The 19,017-nt window shown below is 48.2% G+C and overlaps 3 protein-coding genes across 3 annotated transcripts; 1 reads left to right on the top strand and 2 right to left on the bottom strand.

Moving 5' to 3' along the window:
- Window positions 1-1,541: 1,541 nt before the first annotated feature.
- On the bottom strand, window positions 1,542-7,368 carry LOC128110512 (interferon alpha-inducible protein 27, mitochondrial-like). The gene is made up of 6 exons (XM_052738203.1): window positions 7,239-7,368; window positions 6,166-6,316; window positions 5,246-5,377; window positions 3,253-3,282; window positions 2,203-2,364; window positions 1,542-1,802 (listed from the first exon to the last, which is right to left on the bottom strand). The coding sequence occupies exons 2-6, from the start codon at window positions 6,281-6,283 to the stop codon at window positions 1,720-1,722; spliced, it is 525 nt and encodes a 174-aa protein (XP_052594163.1). The 5' UTR covers window positions 6,284-6,316; window positions 7,239-7,368; the 3' UTR covers window positions 1,542-1,719.
- Window positions 7,369-12,082: 4,714 nt separating this feature from the next.
- LOC128110513 (interferon alpha-inducible protein 27-like protein 2) lies at window positions 12,083-13,684 on the top strand. The gene is made up of 2 exons (XM_052738205.1): window positions 12,083-13,025; window positions 13,426-13,684. The coding sequence occupies exons 1-2, from the start codon at window positions 12,866-12,868 to the stop codon at window positions 13,554-13,556; spliced, it is 291 nt and encodes a 96-aa protein (XP_052594165.1). The 5' UTR covers window positions 12,083-12,865; the 3' UTR covers window positions 13,557-13,684.
- A 2,678-nt stretch (window positions 13,685-16,362) lies between these two features.
- On the bottom strand, window positions 16,363-18,181 carry LOC128110514 (interferon alpha-inducible protein 27-like protein 2A). Its single transcript, XM_052738206.1, has 4 exons — window positions 18,136-18,181; window positions 17,990-18,019; window positions 17,041-17,202; window positions 16,363-16,578 (listed from the first exon to the last, which is right to left on the bottom strand). Exons 1-4 carry the CDS (start codon window positions 18,140-18,142, stop codon window positions 16,505-16,507), a joined length of 273 nt encoding a protein of 90 aa, XP_052594166.1. The 5' UTR covers window positions 18,143-18,181; the 3' UTR covers window positions 16,363-16,504.
- Window positions 18,182-19,017: the final 836 nt, after the last annotated feature.

The raw sequence follows: 19,017 nt of genomic DNA on the forward strand, positions 1-19,017 counted from the left end.
CTCTACCAGGATCCCAATACCTGAGCTAGGACACTCCCCTTTGAAGTCATTTACATAGGACAGGATGTCCTTGTCCCCTCTTCCTTTCCTGGTATCTCTGATATCTCCCTCTGGTGTTGGGATCAGAATGGCTCTGAACCCTCTAAGATTGCCCCCACCTCCCCTGTTCTGAATGTGCTGAGGCCAGGCTGTTCTGCGGATGTTTTGCTGTTTGGTATATCTGGTGGTTTGGCAGCTGTGGCTTCCTGGGGCATGCTGACCATTCCTTGACCCTGGGTGCTTGATAAACAATTTTGTTTGTTCCTCCTGAAAGGGTATATAAGATGGGGAAGAAAGAATAAAAGGGTCCTGATGCTTGCAACTTGACTGGTGTGTGCTCTGTTCATCCCGACTTCCCTCCCCAGGTTTTGGGCCCAATTGCTGTGCAGGCACGGCACTCTGGGATCTCTTTTATAGGTCTCTCTGAGTACTGCCAGCACTGCCCAGGTCAATCTCTTGTTTTGCATTTTTTTCCATATGGTCAGAGTTACTGTTAACTTTTTGAGCAGTCTCCAATAATTGGGACCCATTTGTATCTGCAAACCCTTCTGACTTTGGAAGTTTCTTTCTACTACCTGGGGCTGACTGCATGAGAAAAGCAGTACTGGTTGCTCCCTGCTTTTCTGGCCCCTCTGGGTCTATGACAGTGAACATCAGGTGACAGTCACAGAAGTGCTCTGGGAACCCAGTAGGTGATTCCTGGGACTCATGTAATACCTCACTCACCTTAGACACATAGGGAATTTTTCTAGCATCTGCCATCGATCCTTGGAAAAGGACCTGAGAACAATTTTTCAGAGCCTCCTTACCTTGGGCAGTGTTGGAGTCCCAGTCAGGTCAGGCAGAGAGAAAACCCTCTCTCTGGGGGCTGCACTGTGTGGCAGTGATCCAGACCCAAGCCTCATCTGTCCCTCCCTTCAGCCATGAAGAGGGTGTCCAGGAGTTGTTGCCTGTCATCCCAGGTCAGCTGGTGGATATAAGAATCTCTCTAGGAGACTAATGAGGGCCTAAGGATTCTCAGGGAATTGTGGGTTTTGAGTCTTCCATTATACAGGTCACTGCTTGTAAAGGAGACATGAATTATGAAAGGGGAGAGGGGAACCTTTGGGTCTTGGGTCACTGGGAGCGGGGGATGTGCCTCCCTTGGAGGGAGGATGAGGTCTGTCTCTGCCCCCAGGGAAATCCCTCTTGTAGTATATCACAGCTAGAACCACACTGCCTGTGTGGAGGGGAGTGGGGGGTCAAGGTAGAAGACACTACCATTTCCCTCTACCCAGTGAGATCAGTGAACTATTTTCCCCTTCCCAGTCATGGGCTAGAGATCGGGAGCAGGGCAAAGGGCAGCTTCTGTTTTCACGTTCACATTCATTCCACCTGAGCACTCACCTGCACCATGGGTCTCTGTGACAAGATGGTGGGGGAGAGAGGTGAGCCTAACCCACCCACGCCCAGGGAGCAGAGAGGTCCTTGTTCAACCTCTCCCACACCAACAGCACATGATGTGAAGAGAATGATAAGGCTGGCAGCAGCATTTGATTTTATTTCTTATTTCCAATTAGGCATTTGGCGTTAGCAAATTGTCCACGGGGGTGAATTGATCCCTCTCTGGGGTTGGACAAGCTGGGAGGTGTCACCTCCCCTTCTCTCTCCCCTTCTCTGGGCAGAGAAGGGCTACAAGTCTCAGATGCCCATCACACAGGTCACCAGAGCAGATCCTGCAGAGCCCACGAGGAATTTCGATGACATGGAGAGTCCTGCAGCTCCTGGGGAAAAAGAAAGGATGAAAATCGGAGGTGGGATGAAAACTGTGGGGTCCGAGAGTGTCATGGTTGCCAGGGTCAGTCAGGATTGCCTGAAGCATAGAGTCTCCACAGAATCCTCTCTCTTTCCAAAGTCTCCAGGACCTGTGTCTAGCACAGTTTGTTTGAAAGGAGTAATTCCATGAAAAAACTCTAGGGAAAATCAATCCACTGGGTAACATCACCATCTATAAGGAAGAAGGTTGAACTTTTAAGGTGGACATTTGAACCCTAGTTAAGCTGGCCAGGGATACTCCCCCATCTCCTCCACCTCCACTGCAAAAACCCAGCAGAAGCTAAAGCAGGAAGTGAGAAGCTGGACTATGTCTGGCTCTCATTCTAGTCCTCTTGCCCTGACACTTACCCACTGACTGCAGAGTGGCCACCAGGCTACCAGCTGCAACTCCGCCTCCATTAGCAATAGCTGACAAGGACATCATCTTAGCTGCTAGAGAGGAGGCAGCGATTCCTGCCCCAGTGAAGCCCACAGCACTCAGCACGGGGGGCACGGCAGCGACGGTCATGGCTGTGGGAAGAGGGGCTTTGTAGGTAAATTTGGAGAAAGGGACCCCCAACACACTGGGTCAAACCTGGGGGAACTGCTGGGGTCTGGAGAAGGAGAGAATAAGTAGAGCAGGCTAGACCAGGGCTTTCCCTCTTCCCTCTAAGTCCTCCTGGGAGAAACCCAGAGAGCAAAGGTGTAATGTGAGGCAAGAGGCAGGCTCTGAACCAGAGAGCCACGAGCCAGGGAGCATAGGAAGACAGTAGATGTTGGTCACTGAAGATGGAGTCCTAGGCTGGCTCTGATTGGTAGCAAGATCTTCATCAGGAAAGGTGCTGTTGGGGCCTCAGTGTCTGTCTTGGTCTAATGCTGGGCTAAGAGAACGGCCCAAAGTAAGTGTTTACAGAGGATCACATCTTGCCCAGGAGACAGCAGAAGCACCGGACACAACTGTTGAGGCTGAAGGAGACATCCCAGAGTCCTGCTGTGTCTCCAGTGAGCATGTCAGGAGGCAACAAGCTGATGGTGCCTGCATAGCATGTCCAGTACATTCCAACTCTCTGCTTCTCTCAGCCATACAGCACCCTGGAAATCTCTAAATGAGGTCCACAAGCTCGCTTTTTCAAGGAAACAAGTAGGAGCTCAGAGGAGTGTAAATATATCCACCAGGCCACAAGGTGACTATTTTCACACAAGGTGGAGGGTACCTGCTGAAGATGTGGCCTCTTTGAATCTACACTACACTCCCTCCTTGCTTCTGTTCCTTCTTTCTGGACACTTCTTTCATCCCATCTCCACCCTTACCCCACCACCTCCAGGGAAGCCTACTGGGACAGGATGGGCTGCTTCCTGACTCCCTGCATACAAGAAGGGCTAGGAGTGGACTGGCACCCCTTCCCTGAAGATACTTACCTCCCCCAAGCACAGCCACAGCAGCCTTGGCTAGAAAGAAAAGAAAATCCTGTGTGAGGATTGCCACTGTCCCACACCCCATCAAGCTCCCAGGAAGGAATGAGCCCCATCTGTCTTTCCCTGAGGGAGAGGACCCAAGTGCATTTGTCTGCCCTGAGGAGGCACTGGCAGCTGGTCTCTGGAGAAGGCAAACCGCTCAGATGGATTTTGCTCTGTTCTTCCATATTCGCATGCTTGCTGTTTGCCCGCCGTGGGGCAGGAAGTCTGATGCTATATTTTCTTATCTCTGCCCCACAAAGCAAGTTAGGTTCAAACAAAATAAAATCATAAAAAGCTGGGGATACAGGCTGGTAGTAGAGCGACTGCCCTGGCTTCCACGAGAAAAGAAAAAAAGAACACTATCCTTGTGGGGATAGCAGGAAGAAAATGTGGATAGCCTCTCTCAGGGAGCATACATACTGGCATTGCAATTTAGGACTCCTGCTATGATTGGTGCAGAGCTAAGCCTCCATCATGGTCTGGAGCATAGCAGCAGACAGGCAGTCACGTGATGCTTTTGAAACCTCAAAGTCTACACCGAGTGACACACCTCCTCCAACAAGGCCACACCTCTGAAATCTTCCCAAACCACTTCCACCAACTAGGGACCAGACAGTCAAATATATGAGCCTTTGGGATCCATTCTCATTCAAAACATGATAGCTGCCATGGTGGGTTCTTCCCTTCAGGATAGGGCTACTAACTGATTACAAGTAGGGTCAGTGTTTGCCAGTGTGGGTTATCACACACTCTCCTTGGCCCCACAGGAGGCAGTGAATCTCCAGGGTAGAGAGAGGCACCTCATTGGGAGGGTCTGCTTACAGCCAGGTTAAACACCTGTGATACAGACATGTTATCTGAACACGACTTGAGACACATGCTTTGATGAACTGAGGCTCCACATCATTATTTCCTCCTCCAGGAAGCCTACTCAGATCCTCCTTAACACAACTCATTACTCTAGCTGTTGAGGTAGCATGCTGAGCCATTTTTAGGTACATATAGGCTCAGCTCAAAACATCTGAGCCCCCAGGCAGCATGCAGGATCCTGGTCCCCTGAAGCCACAGAGGCCAGAATTGAAAACTCTAAAGCTGGTAGTGCCAGAGTTCAAAGGTAACCCGGAGACCTTAGTCAGCCCTCCAGTGGCCTGGGGGTAGAGGCAGGCTTGTATAAGGCAGGTACTGAGTGGCCAGGAGGGCTTTCTGGAGGGGATGAGGACCCAGGGGCTCAAGAACATGGTTAGAAGGCATTTGCTGCTCACTTGTTCTGGCAAGCAGAGGAGGTGGTTACCAGGCTGTCTGGGCCATGTCTCGACGGCCCTCCCAAATAAAGGGGTGCTATCAGACTGGTACTCAGAATGCTGCGTTCAACAGATGGCCACAGAGCTAGCCAAGCCTCTTGGGGGTTGTTTAGAACTTCAATCCTCGGCTTCTTCTCACCATCACCCCCACACATTTGAATTTCCTTTCTATTTACTGTTCCTAGCAGAAGGGAAAGCCCTACAATTCCTCCTGCCTAGGGCCTTGGAACAGTAGTCCTCACTGGTCAATGAGGAATAATATTGATAGGCATGTGACTTGCACCAATAATTCCAGCACTCAGGAATCTGGCAGAAAGATGGTTACAAGCTTAAGGACAATCATCCTGGGCTACAGACACACTGCCTCCTGAACTAGCCTGGGCTATAGAGTGAGCCCCATCTCCAAAATGGGAGGCAACAATGTTATCTTCTTCTGAGGCCATTAGAACAATTCAAGGAACTTACCCATGTAATAGGCTAGCAATTGAGGCCTGAATGCAAGCAATAAAATTACTCAATAAAAATCTACTGATTTTATATTTTCTCTTCTGGATTCCCTAACCCTCTGCATTTCTGACAAGCAGAAAGGAAAGCAAGCTGTGGCTTGTCTTAGTTCTCCCAAGGAGGAGTGTCTGATATGCAGGGCCAGTTACCTCCAGCAGGACAAACAGCCAAGACAGAGGCAGGGCACCCCGATAGGATGGTGCCAACCTTCAGTACTCCCAACGTAGATCCAAGCACAGATGCTCCTGAGCCCAGGGCAGTCTGGGCTAGTAGGTTGAGCCCTGGTGGAAGAAGGTCATAGTTCAGGGAGAGGTCCCATGAATATCCCCATGAAATGCCTGCTGTGGAGTCTAGAGAAACCCCTGAGTGTGTCTGCCTTGGGGACAGAAAGGAAAAGAGCACTAGTTGCAGGGAGAGATTGTGTGTGGATTTAGAAGTTCAGATCTTCTAGGTGGTTCTAGGGACACTGGGGGACTCTTAGGAGCCTCATTCTTAGTGTGAGAAGAGCCATGGAACAGACCAATGTTGTCCATTGTGAGTTAAGAGCCATGCAAATGATAAAAATTGTCTGCAGAAACACACACACACACACACACACACACACACACACACACACACACTCACAGAAGTTGACACCAAAGGCTGAAATTTGCGAATCAAAGAGAAGATATCTGTGAGGAGAATAAATAAAGAAAACTGTTGGGCCCTACACAGGCTGGATGAAGGACTGAAGTGAAGAATTTATTTAAATTGACACCCTGGCTTGTAGACCCAGAAGGACAAACAGCAAAAAGAAAAAAGTGAACTCTGGTGGTGAATCCAATGGACATGAGAAAAGAATATAGGTCCTAGCTTCAGCCCCCGGGAACTGCAGTCTCAGAGGCGGACCTCATCAAGCATGTAGGTCTGAATTTTTAGGGACTCAAAGCCCAGGACCATACCAGAGTTTTGTCTCCCTCAGGGCTCTCTCAGACATAAGGCCATGAAGGAAGTGTGACAGTGGGCAGGATGTTGCACCCACGATAACTATCCCCTGGCTCCCCACCCCTGACCCTTCATGGGCACTCACCATGTGAGGCAGCTAGAATGGTGCCAGAGACTGCCCCTCCAGCTTTGCCCATGGCTGCTGAAGCTGTTATCCCTGAGACAAGGGAAGTCACCAGTGTGCCTGTTCCAAACAATGCCATGGAGCTCAGTGGAGGTTCCAAACAGGAACAAGCCTGTGAAAAGAAGTGGGTCTTTGAGTAGGAGATTGGGGACACAGAGGTTGATTTCCACCAACCAATTGAAAACCCTGAGCGTCTTCGGGGTGGACTGAGCAGTTGCTCAGAGTTGGTGATAACAGTGGGCCTATCCCCTGTCTTGGGGTGCAAAATCCTGCCCCTGTTGAATAGATGCGCAATCAGGAATCATTTCAGACATGCAAGTTTTTTGTTCCAGGGCAGAAGACTCAATGTCAAAGACATTAGGCACAAACCAGCCAGGTCCAGCTGTTACAAATTGCAGGCTCTAACTATGCTACTCCTAACACTTGAAGCTCACCTCATCTATTCTCTAGCCTGTAGGGCAGGCTAGGCCTCAAGTCCCTTTCTTCTAGGTATACATCTTTGATGATAGGTACCTCTATGAGAACAAAAGGAGGATCAGAGTGTAAGGATTCTGTCCTTAATTACATCACCATCCTGAGACGGTGTCCCAGCCTAAAGAGCAGGTGGGTCCTCTGTGAGTCCCTTCTCTTTCTGCTCTCTCCTTCTGTCTGTCCTCTTTCTCTCTCCCTCTCTCTCCCCCCCCCTCCCAGAAAAGCTCTAAAGAGGCAACCATGGCTTGTGATTCTTCCGATCAGCACTCTCCTCCGCCGGCATGGCACGGCCACCCACGAGCAGCTCCGATTTAACCAACACATAGAGGCACTGTACTCTGGCCTCCCTTCAGACTCTGTGGGCCTGGGCCACCTAAGGTTAGGGGTTTCAGGAAGGAGCTATCTCCAGCCACAAGCGCCGCCACTTAACCAACAGATGGGACACAGACCACCAACAACAACAACAACCCCACCCTCCCACCCACCCCTGCTGGATCTTAGATGTGTTTCTGGAAAATCAAGTTCTTTTCAGAGGGGAAAATCCACTGCGGTTGAAGACATACCTAGACATGCAAGACAGCCAGTGAGTTGGTTTCCTTTCCCCTTCTTCTCCCCTCCTGAAAAATCCACTCTGGTTGGAGACACACCCAGTGATGCAAGGCAGCCAATGGGATAGATTTTGTTTTTTCCTCTTCTCTCTGGTCCTGAAAAAACAAAACAAAACACTCTAGTTGAAGACACACCCAATCATGGAAGGCAGCCAATGAGACAGGTTTTTTTTATCTGCTCTCTCCCGGTCTTTCTGGGTTGGAAAAAATGTCCTATTATTCTATATAATTCAGTCTTTCTGAGTGTTACTGTGTTTACAATGTTTTGTAACATGTTACTTCTTTTCCAGGGTTGATTTTTTCCCCCCACCCATGACAGTGATGCAGTATAAACTTGAAGCAATAAAATTGATGCTCTGAAGATTTACTAATAATCTTGCTTAGGAAATATTAAGTTACACTAAGTGGAATTTAACTAAAGGAGTGTTGCTTCCAATATGACTAGAAGGTATGTGGTATATAACCAGTTTTGGTGTAGAGTGTGGAAAAGGAAAGTTTGTACCATAGTTGAAGTTTAGGGGTGCTGAGAAAGTTTCTGCTATTGTTCACCAAGATGGACACCCCTCCCCCAATTAGTCTCCATTCCCATAACAACAGGAGACAACCCTGACTCACAATCAGCCATTAGTTCCATCCTCACATCAAAGAACATGCCTCTAAAGGACAGCTCCAGGGAGCATTGCAAGGTTGCAACTAGCATTGAGTCCTGGTCTGCCATCAAGTCCCCTGACCTCTTACCAGGAGAGGCTTAATTTTGCAGGTGGGGAAGATGGACTTGGGTAGCAAACATTCGAAAAGAACAACACTGGTGTACTTAAGCAATTCTGACAATATCTTTGCTGCATAAACCTCCCTTCTGCTCAAGTGCCCAGACAGGCAGTTTGCTGTCTCAGTTTAAATTGTTCCAAGTGTGCACTGGGGCTGGGACGGAAAGAGATTTAAGGATGACAGCATGTGTGAACTGCTAAACCTACCGTGTAAAGAAGTTAGTAAAATCTTCTATTCGTGGCCAGATACTCTTTGTGAATTTATCAGAGCTTGTCTATTATTTGCGTTTTTATGTATTTATGTATTTATTACTATTAAGCCTTTTCCTTTAAAAATGTTTTAGAATTATTTTTACTATTTTATGTGTATGCGTGTTTTGTCAACCTGTATCTCTGTGTGTTTGGTGCCTGAGTAAGTGCTGAGCCTCCATGTTGTTGCTGGGAATCAAACCCAGGACCTAGACAGCAACAGAAGTATTCTTAACCACTGAGACCAATCCCCTCCCACCTTTTCTTTACTAATCTCCACATATGTGGAGTGATTTCTCACTGGGAAGGTGTATTATTGCTATAACAACAGAATCTTCAAAAGAGACAATACTTCAGAATTTTACTGACCAATTATATTAAATATTTTCTGGGAGGGTGTTAATCCCACTAGGGAGAATAAGACCTCTACCACAATTTTGAGCCAAATTTGAAGCAAGTTCTATTCAATCCTGGCTAGGACAGTGCACACTGGCTAGGTCCGTACCCGGGATTCCCAAAGAACGGTTCTGAATTTTCTAAAGGCAAAAATGCACAAGGCTACATCCTTTTCACCATTGTCAAATGAAGGGCAAGTATACAGCTGTACTTCCTGCCTTTGTATCTCCCTCCTACGTGTGCTCAAGCACATCCTGTGCAGTTGGGGCAACTGACCTTGTTTCCTGAATTGAAAACATATGACTTGTTATCTTACACGAACAACAAACGCCAGCATTCCAGGAAGTTATCTATCCTTAGAGAAAGGGGAGGCTGTGGTTTATCTGTCCTTGGACAAGTAGGGCTTACAAGTAAGAGGTGTTTGTGTTTTATATAACTCTCAAGCACAGTAATTTAAACTTAACTTTAGCTCTCACAAGGGGAATGTCAAAAATTAGAAATGTTGTAAAAATTGATAGAATAAATGAATTTTGCCAAGGCAAGCCTCGAAATAAGTATGACACTGAGGATGATCTTGAACCTTCTGAGTCCACTTTGATGGTGTGGGATTATAAGCATATATCAACATGCCTGGTTTATTCCATGCTGAGGATCAAATCTAAGGCTCTCTGTACAGTAGGCAAGCATTCTACCTTCAGATACAGCCCCGGTCTACATGATTTTTTTTAATAAAATAAGTTGGCTAATCACTAGAATATTTGTTATTTGTTTGCTTGGATGGTTTTGTTTTGGGGACAGGGTCTCTCTACATAGCCCTGGTGGTCCTGGAACTCACTCTGCAGTCTAGGCTGGCCTCTAACTCACAGAGCTCCACCTGCATCAACCTCCTGAAAGCTGAGATTAAAGGTGTGTATCACAGTACCTGGCTAGAATATTTGGTTTTTGGCTGTTGGAAGCTATTGGACACCTCACAACCGATCAGTGTGTAGCCTGAAGATGCAGAGTTCAGGGGCAATCTGGCTTGAATGTCAGGGCTCTCTATCAAAAAGCCAGGGGTTATGGTGAGTGTGGCTTAGTAGTAGACTGTTTACCTTACTTGCACAGGGTTCTGGGTTCAATCCCCAGCATTAGGAGGAAAGAGAGAAAGACAATCTTGAAACCAAAATGTCAGATTTTCATATACCTGTCACTACAAAAGCCACTGAATAGGGACAGGATTTGAATCTTTAAGCCACCTTTTATTTAGAGATAGATATAAAATTATGAGAAGGCAGCAGGTTGACATTTTAAAAACTCATTTATTTATTTTATGTGTAGAAGTGACTTGGCTATATGTATACCTGTACATTACCAGTGTGCCTGGTGCCCATGGAGGCCAGAAGAGGGGTTAATAATAATAATAATAATAATAATAATAATAATAATAATAATAATAATAAGCTGTAGCTAATGCACAAAGAGTATCTGGCCACGAATAGAAGATTTTACTAACTTCTTTACACGGTAGGTTTAGCAGTTCACACATGCTGTCATCCTTAAATCTCTTTCCGTCCCAGCCCCAGTGCACACTTGGAACAATTTAAACTGAGACAGCAAACTGCCTGTCTGGGCACTTGAGCAGAAGGGAGGTTTATGCAGCAAAGATATTGTCAGAATTGCTTAAGTACACCAGTGTTGTTCTTTTCGAATGTTTGCTACCCAAGTCCATCTCCCCCACCTGCAAAATTAAGCCTCTCCTGGTAAGAGGTCAGGGGACTTGATGGCAGACCAGGACTCAATGCTAGTTGCAACCTTGCAATGCTCCCTGGAGCTGTCCTTTAGAGGCATGTTCTTTGATGTGAGGATGGAACTAATGGCTGATTGTGAGTCAGGGTTGTCTCCTGTTGTTATGGGAATGGAGACTAATTGGGGGAGGGGTGTCCATCTTGGTGAACAATAGCAGAAACTTTCTCAGCACCCCTAAACTTCAACTATGGTACAAACTTTCCTTTTCCACACTCTACACCAAAACTGGTTATATACCACATACCTTCTAGTCATATTGGAAGCAACACTCCTTTAGTTAAATTCCACTTAGTGTAACTTAATATTTCCTAAGCAAGATTATTAGTAAATCTTCAGAGCATCAATTTTATTGCTTCAAGTTTATACTGCATCACTGTCATGGGTGGGGGGAAAAAATCAACCCTGGAAAAGAAGTAACATGTTACAAAACATTGTAAACACAGTAACACTCAGAAAGACTGAGTTATAGAATAATAGGACATTTTTTCCAACCCAGAAAGACCGGGAGAGAGCAGATAAAAAAAACCTGTCTCATTGGCTGCCTTCCATGATTGGGCGTGTCTTCAACCAGAGTGTTTTTTTCAGGACCAGAGAAAACAGGGAAATCGAAACCTATCTCATTGGCTGCCTTGCATCACTGGGTGTGTCTTCAAAAACAATGGATATTTCAGGCACGGATAGAGGAGGGGAAAATGAAACTTATTTCATTGGCTGCCTTCAGTAACAGGATATGTCTACAAGCAGTGGATTTTCCCCTCTGAAAAGAACTTGATTTTCCAGAAACACATCCAAGATCCAGCAGGGGTGGGTGGAAGGGTGGGGTTGTTGTTGTTGTTGGTGGGTGTCATTTCAGCTCCTTCCTGAAGCCCCTAGCCTTGGTGACAAAAGCCCTTAAAGGCTGAGAGGAGGCCAGTGTACATAAAAGGAAGGGACCCAAGGCCGGGACTGCCCCAGTAAGCTAGAGGGTAGGTGAAGTGAGTTCCAGTGTTAGGAGTAGCATAGTTAGAGCCTGCAATTTGTAAGCAGCTGGACCTGGCGGGTTTGTGCCTAATGTCTTTGACATTGAGTCTTCTGCCCTGGAACAAAAAAACTTGCATGTCTGAAATGGTTCCTGATTTCCCAGCTATTCAACAGGGGCAGGATTTTGCACCCCAAGACAGGGGATAGGCCCACTGTTATCACCAACCCTGGGCAGCTTCTCTATCCACCAAGGAGCCCCTCAGGGTTTTCAGTTAGTTGGTGGAAATCAACTTCTGGGTCCCCAATCTCCTACTCAAAGCTCCACAACCTTTTACAGCTCTGAGTAGTGTTTGGAACCCCGACTCGACTCCAGTGCATTGTCTGAAAAAGGCACACTGGTGGCTTCCCTGGTCTCAAGAATAACAGCTTCAGCAGCCATGGGCAAAGCTGGAGGGGCAGTCTCTGGCACCATTCTAGCTAGCTCACATGGTGAGTGCCCATGAAGGGTCAAGGGTGGGGAGCCAGGGGATAGTTATACTGGGTGCAACATCCTGCCCAATGTCACACTTCCATCATGGCCTTCCTGTATGAAGGGAGTCAGGAAGCAGCCCATCCTGTCCCAGCAGGCTTCCCTGGAGGTGGTGGGGTAAGGGTGGAGATGGGATGAAAGAAGTGTCCAGAAAGAAGGAACAGAAGCAAGGAGGGAGTGTAGTGTAGAGTCAAAGAGGCCACATCTTCAGCAGGTACCTTCCACCTTGTGCGAAAATAGTCACCTTGTGGCCTGGTGGATATATTTACACTCCTCTGAGCTCCTTGTTTCCTTGAAAAAGAGAGTTTGTGGAGCTCATTTAGAGATTTCCAGGGTGCTGTATGGCTGAGAGAAGCAGAGAGTTGGAATGTACTGGACATGCTATGCAGGCACCATCAGCTTGTTGCCTCCTGACATGCTCACTGGAGACACAGCAGGACTCTGGGATGTCTCCTTCAGCCTCAACAGTTGTGTCCGGTGCTTCTGCTGTCTCCTGGGCAAGATGTGATCCTCTGTAAACACTTACTTTGGGCTGTTCTCTTAGCCCAGCATTAGACCAAGACAGACACTGAGGCCCCAACAGCACCTTTCCTGATGAAGATCTTGCTACCAATCAGAGCCAGCCTAGGACTCCATCTTCAGTGACCAACATCTACTGTCTTCCTATGCTCCCTGGCTCGTGGCTCTCTGGTTCAGAGCCTGCCTCTTGCCTCACATTACACCTTTGCTCTCTGGGTTTCTCCCAGGAGGACTTAGAGGGAAGAGGGAAAGCCCTGGTCTAGCCTGCTCTACTTATTCTCTCCTTCTCCAGACCCCAGCAGTTCCCCCAGGTTTGACCCAGTGTGTTGGGGGTCCCTTTCTCCAAATTTACCTACAAAGCCCCTCTTCCCACAGCCATGACCGTCGCTGCCGTGCCCCCCGTGCTGAGTGCTGTGGGCTTCACTGGGGCAGGAATCGCTGCCTCCTCTCTAGCAGCTAAGATGATGTCCTTGTCAGCTATTGCTAATGGAGGCGGAGTTGCAGCTGGTAGCCTGGTGGCCACTCTGCAGTCAGTGGGTAAGTGTCAGGGCAAGAGGACTAGAATGAGAGCCAGACATAGTCCAGCTTCTCACTTCCTGCTTTAGCTTCTGCTGGGTTTTTGCAGTGGAGGTGGAGGAGATGGGGGAGTATCCCTGGCCAGCTTAACTAGGGTTCAAATGTCCACCTTAAAAGTTCAACCTTCTTCCTTATAGATGGTGATGTTACCCAGTGGATTGATTTTCCCTAGAGTTTTTTCATGGAATTACTCCTTTCAAACAAACTGTGCTAGACACAGGTCCTGGAGATTTTGGGAAGAGAGAGGATTCTGTGGAGACTCTATGCTTCAGGCAATCCTGATTGACCCTGGCAACCATGACACTCTCGGACCCCACAGTTTTCATCCCACCTCCGATTTTCATCCTTTCTTTTTCCCCAGGAGCTGCAGGACTCTCCATGTCATCGAAATTCCTCGTGGGCTCTGCAGGCTGCTCTGGTGACCTGTGTGATGGGCATCTGAGACTTGTAACCCTTCTCTGCCCAGAGAAGGGGAGAGAGAAGGGGAGGTGACACCTCCCAGCTTGTCCAACCCCAGAGAGGGATCAATTCACCCCCGTGGACAATTTGCTAACGCCAAATGCCTAATTGGAAATAAGAAATAAAATCAAATGCTGCTGCCAGCCTTATCATTCTCTTCACATCATGTGCTGTTGGTGTGGGAGAGGTTGAACAAGGACCTCTCTGCTCCCTGGGCGTGGGTGGGTTAGGCTCACCTCTCTCCCCCACCATCTTGTCACAGAGACACATGGTACAGGTGAGTGCTCAGGTGGAATGAATGTGAATGTGAAAACAGAAGCTGCCCTTTGCCCTGCTCCTGATCCCTTCACTCTGAGCAGGTCCCCTCCTCAATGGGCCCTCCCTAAGTGAGGAGTTGACCTAAAGGACTTTCCAGATCCCAGCCAGGCGGGGCCTGGCTCGGTCCCTAAGAGGAGTTTTAGCATGGCATCCTGCCGTGTGCCACTCATCTCAGAGCCAGAGCCCGGTTTGGATCCGTACTACCTCCACGTATATATCCAGTGATTATTTTTGGTGACCTGCCCTCACACCTTCTGTTTCAGCTAGGTCACCAGAGAAACTCCAAACCTCTACCTATTCTCTCCATCCTGCAGCTCCACTAGAGGAAACGATTTTCCCTCTTTGTATGCCCAGCCCAGTCCTTGCCCATGCTTGGAAGGGAAAAATAGTTCACTGGTCGCACCGGCTAGATGGAAGTGGTAGTGTCTTCTACCTTGGCCCCCCACTCCCCTCCACACAGGCAGAGTGGTTCTAGCTTTGGAGGCTCCAGGAGGGATTTCCCTGCGGGGCAGAGACAGACCTCATCCTCCCTCCAAGGGAGGCACATCCCCCCCTCCCAGTGACCCAAGACCCAAAGGTTCCCCTCTCCCCTTTCATAATTCATGTCTCCTTTACAAGCAGTGACCTGTATAATGGAAGACTCAAAACCCACCTTTCCCTGAGAATCCTTAGGCCCTCATTAGTCTCCTAGAGAGATTTTTATATCCACCAGCTGACCTGGGATGACAGGCAACAACTCCTGGACACCCTCTTCATGGCTGAAGGGAGGGACAGATGAGGCTTGGGTCTGGATCACTGCCACACAGTGCAGCCACCAGAGAGAGGGTTTTCGCTCTGCCTGATCTGACTGGGACTCCAACACTGCCCAAGGTAAGGAGGCTCTGAAAAATTGTTCTCAGGTCCTTTTCCAAGGATCGATGGCAGATGCTAGAAAAATTCCCAATATGTCTAAGGTGAGTGAGGTATTACACGAGTCCCAGGAATCACCTACTGGGTTCCCAGAGCACTTCTGTGACTGTCACCTGATGTTCACTGTCATAGACCCAGAGGGGCCAGAAAAGCAGGGAGCAACCAGTACTGCTTTTCTCATGCAGTCAGCCCCAGGTAGTAGAAAAAGAAACTTCCAAAGTCAGAAGGGCTTGCAGATACAAATGGGTCCCAATTATTGGAGACTGCTCAAAAAGTTAACAGTAACTATGACCATGTGGAAAAAACAATGCAAAGCAAGAGGTTGACCTGGGCAGTCCTGGCAGTACTCAGAGAGACCTATAAAAGAGATCCCAGAGGGAAATATCAGAGATACCAGGAAAGGAAGAGGGGACAAGGGCATCCTGTCCAATATAAATGACTTCAAAGGGGGAGTGTCCTAGCTCAGGTATTGGGATCCTGGTAGAGGCCTTTGGCCTCTCTGTCCAACAGACTTGATCCTGTTTCTGCTGGTTGGCCATTACAGCTATGCTAATCATGAAGCTGACAGACTTTGGCCAGGACCTATTCCTAACATCACATACTCTGTTGAGGCCTTCTTGAGGGGGGACCCCAGAGAGGTGGGTATCCAATGCTGGAATGATGCATTACCAGTCACTTCTCCTGGACCAGGCCCACACCTGTTTCTGTAAGACAGCCTGCTGCCAGACAATAACCCAATGGATGCTCCCCTTGATTGCCTGGAAGTTACTGATGCAGACCAAGCCATCAGATCAGACCTAACAGATGCCCTCACACAACCCCATCTCCCTCTGTGTGCTCCCCGGATAGACTTCTACAGGCCTTTCCTTGTCTCAGTTTTCCAGATCTTTTCATGAGATCAGAATCCTGCCTCTGTGTTCTGCAAATGTGCCTGGTACCTGTCACCGCAGTGAACAGTGTCCTGTGTCATAATTGTTTCATAAATGCCAGAATCCTCCTGCCTCAAGGCCCTTCGTGTGTCAGTGTGGATTCTGTCCAGCACTGCATTATGCACCAATCACACGGGCGATGAATACCAGCCTTGGATGAGGGTGTGGTCAGGGTCCCAGGACGTAAGGCAAGACTTTCAGCCTCCCTTTCAATTTTATGGATGCTGTATGGTGCTGACTATTTTGATGCTATCTCTTTCCCAGGTACCAGTGCATTAGCTAAGCCCAGTGCATTTCCTGGTGGTTCATGTCAGCCTTTCAGCAGTACCATGGGTTAGGAATGTGCTGCTCACAGCCCTGGACATCCAGAACCATTGATGAGGAAGGACCAAGAGCTCTGGGGTCAATGTTCTTGGCTACCTCTCATGTTTGCTCAGGACAGGAATCTCTGTCAACCCAACCTTTAATAAGGAACAACTGAGGTCCACAAGGACTCAAAAAGCCCCCATGCCACACAGACCAGCTCCACTATGGCAGGGACCATGTAAAGCCTTCTAACTACTGACTGTGTGTTGGACAACCTGTCACCTCCCTTTGATCTCCAGCTTGAGTCTGGTTGGGGAAACGGAAGACTCAAAATTCCCAGTCCACAACTCCCTTCAAAAAGCCACCACAAGCAAAGATCGGCACACCAGCATATAACCTTTATTTTTCATCTTTCAGTGGATTCAATGGGAGATTTGGAGGCTCATCTTGGGGTACACTGTCTCCTGGATATTCCTTAAAGGCTTTGGGTTCAGCTGGTAGAGGTGTTGTCTCCTAAGTTCAAAGCAAGGCTCCGATGGCTGCCCCAGCTGTGCCCAGGATGATGTTGGTTGATGTAGAGAGTCCAACAACCCCTGGGAAGGAGACAATACAGTGATAGTCAGTCTCCTAAGGTTTAGAGATGGCCCACTGCCCTTTTGTCTGAACTCTAGGGTTCTGCTTTGGACAGTGATATTCAAAGTGTCAGACCAGAAGGAGAAGACAGATTTGGGTAAGCTGAGATATAGGAGGGAGAGCTCTCCAGAGAGGAACACCCTCTCTACATTGCAGTACAGAGGGGACACACTGGAGAAGGACAACCAGGTAGGGAAGATTCAGAGCCCAGGTAGCATGCATCTTGGACCAGGGCTCCTTCCTGCTTCTGCCATCCAGTGCCCCTCACCCCTGCACCAATCCCCAACCTCACTCACAATGAACCAGACAGTAGGGACAGAACTAGAAGACATAGGTCATATAAAAGGTTGGACTGTAGGGAGAGGAAGGGAGATGCCTTCCTTGGCTGGGTCTCCAGACATCTTGCCTGGACTGACACTTACCCACTGACTGTAGTGTGGCTACCAGGCTCCCTGCTGCAACTCCACCCCCATTGGCGATTGCTGCTGCTGACATCATCTTGGCTGCTATGGATGCTGCTGCTATTCCTGTCCCAGTGAAGCCCATGGCACCCAGGGCTACGGGTGCAGCCGTCACAGCCACAACTGTGGGGAGAGGAGCTGGGTGGTGTGGGCTCAGGGGAAAGATTCACTCAAGAATTCTTTGACTGTTTGGGAGGGGTCTATCTATTCTAAACAGCATGGAAAGAGGTCACAAGGTAAAGAAGGATTCTGGGGCTGGAGAGATGACTCAGAGTTTAGTTGCGCTGCCTGCTCTTGGAGAGTTTCCGAGTTCAGTTCTCAGCAACCACAGGGTGGCTTACAACCATCTATAATGAGATCTGTTGCTCTCTTCTGGCCAGCAGGGCTACATGTGCACAGAACACTGTATACATAATAAATAAATAAATCTTAAAAAGGAGGAGGAGGAGAAGGAGGATGAGGAGCAAGAGGAGGAAGAGGAAGAGGAGGACGAGGAGGAGAAGGGGGAGGAGGGTAGGGCAGCGAGCTAGGTAGAGGCAAAGAGGTCTGTAGAGAATCTGAAAGAGACATAGTCTTGCCAAGCTATGTGACACTGGAGAAATCATCATACTTTTCCAACTCTCAGGTTTGTGGGGATAAAATTAACCACTTCTGCTGTTTTAAGTAGCTGCCCCTTCCCCAGCTCAACAAATTCTCTACTTGCTGCTCATCATATGTAAGGTCTGAAAAAGAAGTGAGGCAGGAAATCTTAAGCTGGGCAGGCAACCTTAAGCTCATCCCTGGAGTGAGCATAATTCTGGCCCTTGGTAGACCCAGGCAGCTCCATAATCCAACAGAAGGCAGGAGCTGGCATGGAGCCCACCTCCAAGCACAAAGCCCCACCTCCTCCCAGCAGGTACCAGACACATACCTCCTCCTATTGCAGCACCAATCACAGTTCCTAGGGAGAGATGGGGTGGGTAGAAAAGGTTAGAGTTGGCTGATGTCAGTCAGTTCTTGGCAGGCTTGCATTGGGAGCCCAGTTCCCAGGCCATGTCAGGGCTGAGGGCTACTAACCCAACATGGTGAGATGTGTTGGTAGCTGGTAAGCTTAGGAAGTGACTTAAATCTGAAGAGAGAAGGAGAGACTCTTGCTTCTGAACCAATAGGGACATGGCCCCGCCCCTTGCAATGAGTCAGTGTCCTGGTAAATGTTTGAAAGCAATAGGGGAAGTAGGCACCTGCTCTTTGGGCTTCTGCTTACCTCTGAGATTGGTTTCTATCCTGACTGACGCTTCACACACACACACACACACACACACACACACACACACACACACACACACACAGAGAGAGAGAGAGAGAGAGAGAGAGAGAGAGAGAGGTGACAGCTGGTTGCCATTAAATCAAAACTGAAACAAAAACCACTCACATACATACACAAACTTAGTGAGAAAAATGTGGGCACAAAATTCACTTCTCTCACCTGAAAGAGGATGAGAGTTTATTGTGGAGCTGTGGCTGGATAACTAGATAAGGTTACCTAAAAATTTGTGTTTCCACACACTAGCAGTTTGATGAGGTTTTTGCAGTAGTAGAACCAAGAAAACCATAAACCAAGGCACTTCAAAATACATGTATTAGTGAAGACATTCAGTGGGAGGGTCAACGCCGATGGAGGAGCCTCTGCTGTAGGCCTTGGGTGCTAACTGATGGCTCCCGTTTAGGTTGGTGGGAGCCAGGCATTTGTATATTCCAAAGAATTTGCCTAATGGTCACAAAGATGTTAGGTTAGGTACAAATAGGGACAATGAATGGCTATTATAAGGGATAAAGTTGTCCCAAGAGAATTTGGCTCTGGACTTGCAATATTTGAAATTCTCCACAATCATTAAGGTTCTAAGGAGTTAATCCCCCTCGCCAAGGGCTCAGACAAAGGTACAGCTTCTTTCCTGGAAC

Source organism: Peromyscus californicus, unplaced genomic scaffold (genome assembly GCF_007827085.1).
Source record: "Peromyscus californicus insignis strain IS unplaced genomic scaffold, ASM782708v3 Scaffold_15__1_contigs__length_86483966, whole genome shotgun sequence".
Classification (NCBI taxonomy): domain Eukaryota; kingdom Metazoa; phylum Chordata; class Mammalia; order Rodentia; family Cricetidae; genus Peromyscus; species Peromyscus californicus.

What these genes read in the sequence shown, in the direction of transcription:
- LOC128110514 (XM_052738206.1), bottom strand. An exon ending in TGGTGCTGCAATAGGAGGAG is followed by an intron (nt 17,203 to 17,989) that starts GTATGTGTCTGG and finishes CTCTCCCCACAG; the next exon opens with TTGTGGCTGTGACGGCTGCA. An exon ending in AGCCACACTACAGTCAGTGG is followed by an intron (nt 16,579 to 17,040) that starts GTAAGTGTCAGT and finishes TCTCCTTCCCAG; the next exon opens with GGGTTGTTGGACTCTCTACA.
- LOC128110513 (XM_052738205.1), top strand. Translation starts at nt 12,866, where the DNA reads ATGACCGTCGCTGCCGTGCCCCCCGTGCTGAGTGCTGTGGGCTTCACT. An exon ending in GGCCACTCTGCAGTCAGTGG is followed by an intron (nt 13,026 to 13,425) that starts GTAAGTGTCAGG and finishes CTTTTTCCCCAG; the next exon opens with GAGCTGCAGGACTCTCCATG.
- LOC128110512 (XM_052738203.1), bottom strand. Translation starts at nt 6,283, where the DNA reads ATGGCATTGTTTGGAACAGGCACACTGGTGACTTCCCTTGTCTCAGGG. An exon ending in GGCTGTTTGTCCTGCTGGAG is followed by an intron (nt 3,283 to 5,245) that starts GTAACTGGCCCT and finishes TTTTCTTTCTAG; the next exon opens with CCAAGGCTGCTGTGGCTGTG. An exon ending in TGTGGCTGTGCTTGGGGGAG is followed by an intron (nt 2,365 to 3,252) that starts GTAAGTATCTTC and finishes CTCTTCCCACAG; the next exon opens with CCATGACCGTCGCTGCCGTG.